This window comes from Colossoma macropomum, unplaced genomic scaffold (genome assembly GCF_904425465.1).
Source record: "Colossoma macropomum unplaced genomic scaffold, Colossoma_macropomum, whole genome shotgun sequence".
Taxonomy (NCBI): Eukaryota; Metazoa; Chordata; class Actinopteri; order Characiformes; family Serrasalmidae; genus Colossoma; species Colossoma macropomum.
Window position 1 is genome coordinate 2,220,399 of NW_023494796.1, and position 13,235 is coordinate 2,233,633.

The 13,235-nt window shown below is 38.3% G+C and overlaps 1 protein-coding gene across 1 annotated transcript in view; it reads left to right on the plus strand.

Moving 5' to 3' along the window:
* Positions 1 to 561: 561 nt before the first annotated feature.
* The window catches only part of LOC118816970 (stimulated by retinoic acid gene 6 protein-like), a 28,642-nt gene continuing 15,968 nt past the window's right edge, over positions 562 to 13,235 (plus strand). Inside the window, exons 1-4 of the mRNA XM_036583593.1 lie at positions 562 to 770; positions 5,551 to 5,608; positions 7,120 to 7,220; positions 12,337 to 12,467. Coding sequence (XP_036439486.1) covers positions 769 to 770; positions 5,551 to 5,608; positions 7,120 to 7,220; positions 12,337 to 12,467 — 292 coding nt within the window. The 5' untranslated portion in view covers positions 562 to 768. The remainder of the gene's footprint in view (positions 771 to 5,550; positions 5,609 to 7,119; positions 7,221 to 12,336; positions 12,468 to 13,235) is intronic.

Consider the following 13,235-nt stretch of genomic DNA (forward strand, 5'->3'; position numbering starts at 1 on the left):
ATTATTTTATTATTATTGCAAGATAATAAGTTACAAAGTCATTATTTCTACATGGTAAGTTAATATTTTGAGAAAATAAGTTATTGTTTTGAAAAAATAAGCCAGCATTCTGAGAACACAAGTCATTATTTTGGCATATTAATTCTACTAATTCTAATTTGAGGAAAGAATATGAATATCCTGACAAAATAATGATTTATTCTCTGAAAATAATGACTGTTTTTCTCACGATTTCGAAATACTATGTGATAAATAGCATTTCATTTAATGGGTTTCAAGAAAAATGTTTTGAGATAATAAGTCAAGATACATATTACAAGATACTAAGACATTATTCTGACATAGTAAGTCCAAATTTTGACACACTGCTGCCAGAAACAATGACTTTTTCCTCCTGTGGCTGGCGGGAAGGTCTGTCCAGTCCACAAACGCCAGCAGTGGCGCGTTGGAGTCTGTATAATGATCTACAGACGGGGGCAGGAAATTATAGCAGCTTCAGCTTCAGCAAACAGTCCGGCTCTTATCACTGTTTGAATACTCCGTCACACATTCACACAACTTTAAGAGCAGTGAGTGAGTTTACATCCCCACAAGAGGCTGGGGTCAAAGGTCACCAGATCATGTGGTTAGAACTTCACACTGAGGCTGGTGTCAGTGAGCTGGGTGAGGTAAAGCAGGAGCGTTTAGAGCTGAGAGTTTCCAGCCTCAGCGCTGGAGTGAAGAGAGAGTTTCAGACGCTGCCTCTGAGGAACGTGATTGTGAGGAACCATGTGAGTAACTTCTGCCTTTTTACGAATTCACTTTTTATCAGTTTATCAGAGGTATTTGAATAGCCGGGTTATATTTCTGAGACTGTTTGGTTTCATGGACATTGGCCAGTTTCATGGACATGGATAAAGCCCAGTGCAGGATTAAGCTTTAATATCCAATCATGATTGACTGCTGAAAAGCCTTTAGACTGGGTTTAGGCTTAATCTGGGAAACTAAGGCCCAATCCCATTTCACCCCTCACCCTGACCACTCAGCCCTTACCCCTCTGTTTTGTATGTTCACCTCTAGGGGTAGGGTGTCCTGATTTTAGTTGAGATAGAGGGGTAGGGCGAAGTGTTAGAGCTACATGGCCCTCCAAACTGAGGTTTTTCAGAGTCACTCCAAACAGAGTGTTATGAGAAAAAAAGAAAAACTGGAGAGATGGCTGAAGAAGAGACCAAAGAAACACACAAATGTGAGAATTTTCTCTGTTAAAAAATTATGATAACCACTGATTTATCTTAGTTTAATGTCGTTTCAATGTATTATGGTCGTTTTCTTCATAACAAGCATAAAAAAAAAGCTGTAATAGCATGGTAATGTCTCGGTAGCTAGCTAGCTAACTTTCCCGTTCCACCTTAAATAGTCCAGCAGTTCTGACACCTGAAGTGCCAGAATGTAACTGCTGCACCATTTAAGGTGGAACGGGAAAATTCGAACAAGAAGCTGGTGAATATCTGACTTCAGCTTCATATCACCAAAGAATTAGGAGTGGATGATAATAAATAATTGCCCCCCTCTTTGAAAGCATATGATGCCCTAAGTGTAACTAAAGCCCAGCAGTGAGGAGCTGAACTGTACCCTCCTCTGCTGTCACTGCAGACTGGCAGGGTCGCCTACAGAGCAGCGCTGGTTGCTGTTAATGAAGTAATGTTTTTTTTTTGTTGTTTTTTTATTTGAGGGTCCCATTTCACAGGGCAAGATTTCAACCACTACCCCTTGTAACTCAGTTCCAATGGGTTAGGGTGACACTCGAAAACAAGGGGTAGGGGTAAAAGGAAGAAATGGGATTGGGCCTAAGACACAGGTGGAATGTCGGCCTACTGAGTGTGTTCAGTTAAACTGTCATTAACCTTATACGAATCCCACACAACTGTCTATATAAAGCTAGTTTCACTTCTTTAAATGTAGGTCTAACGATAGGGTGACCATACATCCTCTTTTTCCAGGACAGGTCCTCTTATTGCGACATTCAACTCTGGCTGGGATTATTAAATGACCTAAAATGACCCATACTGTCCTCTTGTTCCCAGTGTCCTCTTTTTTTGAAAACCAAAGTGTGGTCTCCCTATCTAACAAATAATATCTCATCACATGTTGAAAGAGGAGCTGAAGTCTATACTCACAATGCTGAAAGAAGATATGCAGTGTAAATATTATAATCCATATGAAGGGGTGAAATGAGGATGTCTGGACTCTTAAGAGATTCCCAAGAAAACCCAATCAATAAAGCAGGTTACTGGATTCCAAGCAGATTTAGAATGTGTTGTAGCTCTGAGGAACTCAGGATTGCTGAGTATTTGTATACAGATCTTTCAAATTGGTTCAAAGTCAGAGCTGAAAATTCATCTGGGAATTTTAACCGATCTTGGACTTTAGACCAAAATCCTGTAGCTTTGAGTGACTCTATACCTTAATTATGTTTATTTCATTAAAACAAATGATTCACCATTCCATTTTGTCACTACCAACACAGTGATAACATTAACCCAAACTTTACCAGATGTTTCAGTAGTGACTGTTTCAATAATGACAATTTTAGCTCATTTTGAGCAGAACTCAAAAACACCAGTACATGACTATCAAACACAGCTTTGAACAGCTGTACACATAGAAAATCATCATATTTTTCATTAAAATACAAAAAAATGTTTACTTAACTGCAGAAAATGTGTTTCGTTAGTGACAATTCTTAATGTTCCACACTGATTTTCAGACTTTGGGACACATTTACTTCAAAACATTGGGCTCTAATTGCTCATCATGTGGCCATGAGGGACAGGGATGCAGCCTCACTGCCTGCTCTGAAATGCAGGGGCGTGGCTAAAATAAGACTCCGCCTATGGGCAAAAACTCTGTGTTTCGGGACAGCATGTTTTATTATTTAAAAATTAAACTCATGCAACCATTCAACAAAATGTATTATGTTCATTGTGTTAGGAACAAAATGCCAAACCATGTTTCAGTTATTTTAACCCCTTAACAAGCCCAAAGTTTTATTACACAATTTTATAACCTAAGAATAGCTCCAGTTGTTTGCATTGAAGTCCCTGTAGGTACTGAATAATAAGCCTTTGTCAGAAATAAGCCTGGATTGTTAAGGGGTTAAACAGACTGTTCCAAGAATATAATTTTCTTTTTGGCTGGAGAGTTTCAGACAGGGATGGATTACTGACCAGGCCTTGAAGAGCCTCATACCACAAGGTCAATTAGGGCTCAAAGTCTTGGGATCCACTGCAGATCCACTGCATTAGATGAACAAATGACCATCTGTTAGAGAGAATGTTGAACTGTTCGATGAAGAAGCGAAGACAGTACTGATAAAGACTTCAGAGTCAGTGGGTCATCAGAGAGTTAGGCGCCAGTCCTTATCTTATATTTATGAACCATGTTGAGCTAATAAACTAGTGAGTTCTACATACACAATGATTTTACAGCGTCAAAATCATATAAAATCATAAAATCATGCCTAATATCCTGTTGGTCCTCTACATGCTGCCAATACAGCTCTGACCTGCCAAGTCATGGACTCTACAAGATCTCTGAAGATGCCTTGTGGTATCTGGCATCAAGACATTAGCAGCAGGTCCTTTACGTCCTGTAAGATCTGCCACGAATCAGACTTCTTGTTCCAGCAAATCCCACAGATTTGATCAGATCGAGAACTGCGGAATTTGGAGGCCTGGGCAAGACCTTGAACTCTTTGTCATGTTCCTCAAACCATTCCTGAACAATGCCCACAGAATGGCACGTCATTATCCTGCTGAAAGAGGCCACTGCTATTGGGGAACCCCATGACTGTGAAGGGGTGTACCTGGTCTGCAACAATGATCAGGTAGGTGGCACGTTTCAAACCAGCATCCCCACAAATGACTGGACCCAGAGTTTCCCAGCTGAAGACTGCCCAGAGCAGCTTACTCCCTCCACCAGCTTCTTCCAAGGTGCAGATGGGACAGCCTTTGTTGCCCTCATGCATTGATAAGCCTTGGGTCTTAGGTAGGTACTCACCACTGAGGCGCACCCCACAAGCCTTGCCATTTCAGAGATGCTTGGACCCAGTCTGGCCATAATGATTTGGATCTTGTCAAAGTCACTCAGGTCTTCAAGCCTGCCAATTTCTCCCACATCCAACAGACGGACCATGAGAACCGACTGTTTGCTTGCTGTCTAATACATCCTAAACCTTGACGTGCACCATTGTTATGAGATAATCAACATTATTCGCTTCATCTGTGAGTGGTCATATTTTGGCTCAGCATGTATGGGATTACCTCTACGTGTAAGTAAATCTGCCTTGAATCACCTGATTTCAGAATTCCTGACTGACCTTTTCTGAAATCTGAAGTTTCAACAAGTTCCACTGCATTTTGGCTTCTCATCCACACAAAATTTGCACTTTAGGTCACTGTGTTATGGGACGGCAGGGAGGTGGACCCAAGTGCAGAGAGGAAAACCTGTGAGAAAGGGTCTTAAATGAATTTATTGAGGTGATGGAGTGTGAATTTGGTGATTGGGCATTTTGGAGTTGAGGTGGCTCAGAGCCAGGCTGAAAGCGGGAAAATGTGAAAACGGGAAAAACACCTCAATAAATGGAAAATAAAAAAGGCGGGAAAATGGCAAACAAAGGGGCCGCTGAAAGCAGCGTGCTCAAACAAAGGCTGAAATAGAAAAGTAAAATAAAAGACCATCAGAAAACAAAAAACACTTCCTCTGTGATTATGAGAGGAAGGCAGACTTTATGTTTCAGCTGTTTGCCTTTTGTGGAGAAAACACCTTTGGTATGGCTTTGAACCGTTTCTTGCTCAAACCTTCTTTTTGGTTTTTAAGTAGTTTTGGGGCAATTTCTCTCTTTTGTTTTTCCAGCCTTCTTTTCTTTTTTCTTTTTGTTTAAATACCCACCTGGGCTACTGCTGTGTCTGATCAACTCAGACCAGCGCAACACACACTAACACACCACCACCACATCAGTGTTACTGCAGTGCTGAGAATGATCCACCACCCAAATAGTACCTGCTCTGTGAGGGTCCATGGGGGTCCTGACCACTGAAGAACAGGGTAAAAGGGGGCTAACAAAGTATGCAGAGAAACAGATGGACTACAGTCTGTAACTGTAGAACTACAAAGTGCACCTATATAGTAAGTGGAGCTGATAAAATGGACAATGAGCGTGGAAACAAGGAGCTGGTCATAATGTTATGCCTGATCGGTGTATATCACAATACTCCTTTGGTAACTTGGTATTCGCCTCAAAGTCATAAAGATTTCTCCTCTATGAGGCATTAAACACTAAAAATAAAAATCATATCAAGTCTACATTTCAAATGCATATTGCTCATGTCTAACAAGGGCTAGCATATAATAATGTATACCATTAGAAAGAGGATATTTCAGTTAACAGATGTACCAAATCTGGCATTGGTATCCTGAACTACATGGTATTTATTGAACTGTAAAATGTACTATGACCTCACACGAATTTCATCTCTTCTCTTTCACTGTCTTTTTCTTTCTCTCTTACAGGGAAAGCCAGTGTGCAGTTTCTTTGGACCTGTTTCTACATGTGTCCCTCGCTCCTTCTGTAAGTTACAAGCTGATTTAATCGTTAATATAATTAATTTAAAGTTAAACCGTCCCCAAGGTTAGATATTATCAATGACGGCTCTCTATTGTTATTCAGCAGGTTATGCATTAATGGTTTATTTTAATGGAGATAAGGTTGGGCAGTATTGATTTTGTGGTGATTTCAGAGGTCAATGACATGGAAAGTCTGCACTTCCTTATTTGGTCCAGCTTTCAATACTAGCAAATTCAACCAGTAGGAATGCTCTTTGTTGGCAACTCACTCTTATGCATATGCCTGGTGCTTAGCCGCAGACCCAGAAAGCTAAGGGAAGCCTGTCGGACCCCCGCTGACAGTAAAACTTGGACAGCGTGTCAGTACGACATAATACTGATATCAACAAACAGGCAGCACATTAATCGCTTGACAGCAGAGATGTTCACAAGTGGCTTCTCTGCTGAATTTCAAGTCTCTGAGATGTGAATCTCTGGCGTGTAACCTGAGTTAAGTCTCCAAGATGCGAGTCAAAGTTGAATCTCAAGTGTTTGGGGTGCACGTCAAAGTTCTATTACAAGTTAAGAAGGTTTTTTACTTTACCTCAAGTTACCTTTATGTAGATATAAGATTTTTCCCACCAGCGACGACATAGTTTTTATTACGTTTTGTTGATTTTAATACACAAATGACTATTTATTTGCTACATTTGCTACATTTTATTTCTTTCCCATATGTTAAACTCAAAAACTGAACAGAAATTCCACTCTAAAAGTCTGCTGTGTGTAGAAGATCTGTTAACTTATTTTCACTTAGAAATTCAACAAAATATGATTTTGGGCAAAAATTTACATTACATTATTTGCATACTATACATTGACTATTGTTCCCACATTGTTGGCGCCCATGAAATTCTTATTTTTACCTACAAAATCAGCAAAACATTCATTTTTGATGTGGGGGTTCAAACTCTTGCATACAACTGTATGTATGTAGCAGACATCTTTAAATGCAGTTTAACTTTAAATCAGTTTCCACAACGTGGTATCTGGAATCAAGACCTCATCTTTAGTGTACATTATGCTAAGAAACAGTCACTATGCAGGCCAAGAGTGACTGTTTCTTAGCATAATGTATACTAAATAAACAGTCACTATGCAGGCCAAGAAACAGTCACTATGCAGGCCAAGAAACAGTCACTATGCAGGCCAAGAAACAGTCACAATGCAGGCCAAGAGTGGCAAACTGCAGTCCTGGAGGGCCAGCATCCAGCAAAATTGGTTTCTTAACATGCCAACTAAACCTGACCATTAATTGCTGAATTAAATCAGGTGTGTATAAGTAGGAAAATCACCAAACTGTGCTGGACTCCAGCCATCCAGCACTGGAGTTCACAAACCCTAGGCTATAGAAGTCAATAATGAAGCTGCATCACAAATCACATCTTTATTCCCTGAATCGAAATCTAATTGAATTGTGAATCATGCTAAGAAGTCCTCACCTCTAGTGACCATGTGCTGTTTTTCCTCCTGCAGGTGTGCATCGTGGCAGCGCTGTCATTCGTGCACCACAGAGAGAAGACGCAGCCCTTTGAGGAACGCTTCCCCTACCTGAGAGGACGATTTGGCTTTGTGGTGTGAGTCACAAACACACATTAACATGGTGCTCAAAAGTAGTTTTGGAACTAGTATTATGGAAATTGTGCTTTACTACATTGAAAAGTGCTTAACTTTAGCTATAATGTATGAACCAATTAGAGATGGACCGATTAGTGTTTCTGGGGCCGATAATAATCGCCAGTCGCCTTTTAGCACAATCGTCCGATAGCCAATACCGACCAAGGACGAGGTTCAACAGCAAAACAAATACGCAGTGCTCCTTCAGCAGCTCTGTTCCCCAAATTCATAGACATTGCTGAGGCAAATGACACCTTTTTAGATCTTTGTGGCCATAAAACCCTCATTTTAGCTAGCAAGCTGTCTACAATTGCTACTGCAAAGCTAACCAGTTTTGACTAGCTTTTACAAACATTAGCAAACGAAACAAAAAGAATAGTGACCTACTGTTTCTGTGAGACAGCGAGTATAATACAACCCACCAAGCAGAAACAGAGCAACCTCTTCATTCCTTTACATGCCTTTCAACTCTCGATGAAGATGAAGATCAGCTTCTTTTTTCACCACTTTCTAATGAATGAATTTTCCAGGTCCGCCTTAAATTGTGCAGCAGTTACATTCTGGCACCTCAGGTTAGCATAGCGACTGAAATAGCTGGAGCCTCCTCAAAGCTTTGACAATAAACCATGTTAATTACAGCTCTACAGGGGCTGACATAGAATCACTGTTGTGGCTCTGCTTTTATTTGTATTTTCAGTCCCTGTCAAAGCCATAAGTCATGATGCTAGAGCAGCGTAAGCTAAGCTAAGATTAGCACACAGATGCTAATGTGCTAACAGAAGCTAATCTTCAAAGCTTTGACGATAAACTGTGTTAATCACAGCTCTACATGTTCACTCAGCGAGTTTACAGCGAAATAGGAGCCAAATATGTAATGGCGCACTTCAGGAAAATGCTTATTACTGAAATAAATATGACGAAGCTGAAGTCGGCTTCCTATTCGCCAGCTTCTTGTTCAAATTTCTCCGTTCCACCTTAAATGGTGCAGCACATTTAAGTTACATTCTGGCACAACGGCGTTTTAGGGCCACTGTTAATAAAAATAAATATAGTAAAGTCGTAATATTTTGAGAAAAAAGTCATAGAATTACGACATTAAAGTGGCATTAATACCAGGAAAGGTCGCAATATTGTGGCCAAAGCCTTTGCGAAGGGAAGCAGCGCCTCCTGGTGTTAAATGAGAGGCGGTGAGTTGGTGGAGTTCTACTTCCATATCGATTCACCCATAAAGAAACACTCAGTCTCCCTGTCTCTCCTGCACATCAGCACCAGCCTGTTATAGTATAAGAACCGGCTGAAACGGCTGAGCAGGAAACTGTGTTTATCTAGAATAAAGAGCCAGACGGACTCGGAGGAAACTGTATTTATCTAGAATAAAGAGCCAGACGGACTCGGAGGAAACTGTGTTTATCTAGAATAAAGAGCCAGACGACTCGGAGGAAACTGTCTGTCTGTGTTGTTGAAGGAGAATCTCAGGCAGGGTCGTCTACACAGCTATCGGGGGCTTCATCTCCCCCCATTCAAAGAGGGCATGAAGTTTCACAGACAGTGAGAATGAAGATCAAAATGATCCACAGAGAGACAGGAGTGAGTGGAGCTCCGGCACCAGTACAGCAACCGAGACCCCAACGCGTTGCGGCAGCCCCCCTACAGTTAGCCCACTTTATCCTCCAAATATTATGACTTTATTCTCAAAATATTACGACTTTATTCTCAAAGTCTAATGTTTTTATTTTTATTAACAGTGGGCCTAAAACACTGTCGTATTCTGGTGCCTCAGGTGAAATATGGCTCATATGTTTTACACAACTGATCAGCTTTCAGGATCAGCCAAGTTAGCTAAATACTGGCTGATTGCCATTCGATATTTGGTCAAAAAATGGCCAATACTGATACATAGCCGATCGATCCCTCCATCTCTAGAACCAGTACTTTGGGCCCCACAATAGCAAACTTGAAAACATTCACCAATCACAGCTTTTTATTTCAAAACAAAGTTAAGGGCACTAATCCAAAGACTCAAACCAGAGATCTCCAAACACACCATCCAACACACCTGACTCTAAACTTCACCAACATTCTGAAAGATGGAGAAAGTTGGAAAATGACAAAATCTTTTAAGCCTTTATGATAGATGACGCATATCGGAATAAGACTTATAAATGTATGGATTTAAGTCAGTTGTCATAATGAGTTTATGTAGTCTTATTAACTATGACCTACAGTACAGTGTCACCTAATAGTTTTAAAGCAGAGAGAAAAGCAGTTAAATACCATGTAAAATGGTAAAGAGAGTAAATATTTATTGCATTTTCAGTGATAATTCAATGCAAGTCAATAAAATGTGCTTCTTTTATTATCCCTCATGTAAAATACAACACAGTGATTACGCTTTGTGCCAGTTTGGGTGTATCTTAATAAGTAAATCATGAAATCGCTCTCAGTAAACTCCACACCCCCTCCAATAATAACTAAAGCAGACATTACTGGATAAATGACCATGCTGGCACCCACGCAGGACAAACAAACTCCAGATAGCACCGCTTCCGCTGCCAGTTTGTTATGATTAATATGAACTGTGTCTCCTTCCACACACTTTATTTTGGCTGAAAGCCGATCAAGTTATAGATATGAGCAATTAAATAAACATGTTTTTACACAGAACTATTTTCAGTGAACTCACTACAGTTATCTTATATAATACACCAAACAGTGCTGTAAAACATCTGGAAGATGCCCAAAGAACATCCTTCAGTTTACTGTTATTTGCACTATTTTAGAGTAATTCAGTAGTTTTCTATTTTAACCCTGTTCAAACTTTATCTCCTTTATCGTAATATATAGTTATAGTAATTTTCAAGAGTTCAAGATTTGAAATATAAAGCTTCTTGGATATTGATTTTATTATCAATTTATTCTGAACATTAATTTTATTACAACTTCACTCTGGATGTTAATTTTATTAGAACTTAATTCTGAAAATGAATCTTATGAGAACTCCATTCTGGATGTTAATTTTATTAGAACTTCATTCTGGATGTTAATTTGATCAGAATTTCATTCTGAATATTAATTTTGTCAGAACTTCATTCTGAACGTTAATTTTATTAGAACTTCATTCTGGATGTTAATTTTATCAGAATTTCATTCTGAATATTAATTTTATCAGAACTTCTTTCTGGATAATCATTTTATTAGAACATTTTCTGGATATTAGTTTTATTAGAACTTGTTTCTGGATATTTATTTTATTAAAACTTCTTTCTGGATAATCAGTTTATTAGAACTCATTTCTGGATATTAGTTTTATTAGAACTCATTTCTGGATATTAGTTTTATTAGAACTTCATTATGGATGTTTATTTCATTAGAACTTTTTTCTGTATATTAGTTTTATTAGAACGTCATTCTGGATATTAGTGTTATTAGAACTTCTTTCTGGATATTAGTTTTATTAGAACTTCTTTCTGGATTCAGTTGTGAAGTAAATCTATCTGTAATGAAATCATGCAGTAGTGCAGCAACACCACAATATTTTTGGAAATAAGGATATTAAACTTCCGTGTTTGTACATTAAAATTCAAAAGTTTGGAATCACTGTTTTCTACTATAAAAAACCAGTTCTTGAAGTCGTCCATTTGATTCTAATGTAAAATATATGGGTTATTTTATTGAATTGGTTTAAAATCAGTTGAAGACACATTTTAACTGATGTGGACTTTACACTAAAATCCTTTAGCTTTGAGTGACCCTGTACCTTAATTATGTTTATTTTATTGAAACAAATGATTGAATATTCTATTTTCTCACTAGCAAAACAATCACAACACTATTGAAACTTTACCAAATGTTTCATTAGCGACAATTTTAGCTCATTTTGAGCAGAACTCAAAAACACAGCCAGTATATGACCAGCAAACACAGCTTTGAATAGCTGTACACACAGAAAATCATCATATTTTTTATTAAAACAACTTTTTATTTAAAAAAAAAGTTTACTTAATTTCAGAAAATATGTTTCACTAGTGACAATTTTCAATGTTCCAAACTGATTTTCAGACTTTGGGACACATTTACTTTAAAACAATGGGATTTAACTGCTCACCATATGGCCATGAGGGACAGGGATGCAGTCTCACGTCCTGCTCTAAAATACAGGGGTGTGGCTGAAAAAGGCTTCGCCTACGGATGAAAACTATTTGTTTCTCGGTAGTGACAACATGGGACAGAATATTTTGAATACATTTTTTTTATAATAAATATGATTAATCTGAACTTTTTTAGCTCCACTATAAAGAAAATTAATAAGATCTTCTAAAAAACAACTTAAAACAAGAAGTATTATTTGACAATGAACACATAATTATTATTTTTTTTTACATAGTTTGTTTTATGGTGGGACCACAGTTTAAACTAATTCAATAGAATGATCCATATCGCTGCTGTCTGTGTTTACATAATGAAAAAACATGCTTTACTTTTAATGTAAGTCACTTTTCACAAGCCCTTTTTTCATCTAATTTTGGACCTGTTCTTTTGGTTCATTCTTTATGAAAATAGTCTTTTTCAAAAACTGAAACAACAAAAATGGAGATATATGTGTATATATATATATATATATATATATACATATATATATATATATCATTATTGTCCAAACAAAACCTTGTATCTCCAAAATGGTAACTTTACAGGAGAAGGTAAAAAACTTCTTTACTTTTAATGTAAGTCAACGGAACCAGACGTTTTTCCAAGTCATTCTGGGTCGTTTCTTTTGGTCCATTCATCATGAAATTCACATACAATGTAAAGGGTAACATGCATTTTCAAATTATGTCAAAAACAAAAAAAGCTTATTTATAATTACTGTAGACAATGGAGAAGTTTCAGTGTCACAGCTTTAAAGTTTCCCATATCACAATGAAAACTGTGTACTTTGCATAAAAGACACCTAAATTTTTTTACAGCAGTGCTGCTTTATTGTTCCTGCAGTGCCCTCTGAGTGAATGACCTGCACTGGACTGTCTGTGTGTGATGTGTTACCTGTCGTTTATTCCCTCTGTTTGTTCTGGTCAGGCCGCTGGACTTTATCAGCAGTATGAGTAACCGCTGGTCGTACGGCGTTGCGTTCGGTGCTGTGGCTCCCAGTGTTCTCCAGCTGTTCTCTGAGTCTTACACGCCGTTTCCTGTACCAAAATGGGCCAAAGGTACCTGATACAGGACACATCTGTGGTTCAATAAAAGGGTTTAATTGGGAGTTCATGGGTGCCAACAACATGGGTACAATATTTAAAAATTAACATATTAAAAAAAAATTAATAAAAATGAGCCATAACTTTTGCACAGGCCACATTTAATGTTTCTTTTTATCCAACGTGCTAAATTCAGCAAATGATTTCATGCACGGTTGATTAAAATTTTATGATACGATATGATTTTACTCTGAAAAGTTAATAAAGTAAAATACTAAGCATTGTAGTTTCATATTCAGTGCATTTCTATGCTGTTTAAACCTAATTAGCATTTCCTGTAGAACATGCAGAGTGATACTGCAGCTTAAGCAATTCCCAGGTGATTACTACAGTGTTGTTATGGTAATTTAGGTGGTTGCCAGAGTGTTGCTAAGTGGTTGCTATGGTATAGCCATTGCTATAGTAACCAAAGTGATTGCTAAAGTGTTGCTAGGCCATTGCTAGGGTATCCAAAGTGATTGTTAAGGTGTTGCTACACCATTGCTAGAGTGTCCAAAGCTAGAGTGTTGCTAGGCCATTGCTAGGCTATCCAAAGTGGTTGCTAATGTTTTGCTAGGCCATTGCTAGGCGATTGCAGTGGTATCCTAGTTTGCAAGAGTGCTGCAAACTGGTTGCTATGGTATCTCTGGTAGTTGTTAGGATGTTGCTAGGTGCTTACCGTTGGGTTTCAGGGAGCTGCTAGGGTGTTGCTAGGTGATTGCCATGGTGTTATAGGTGATTGCT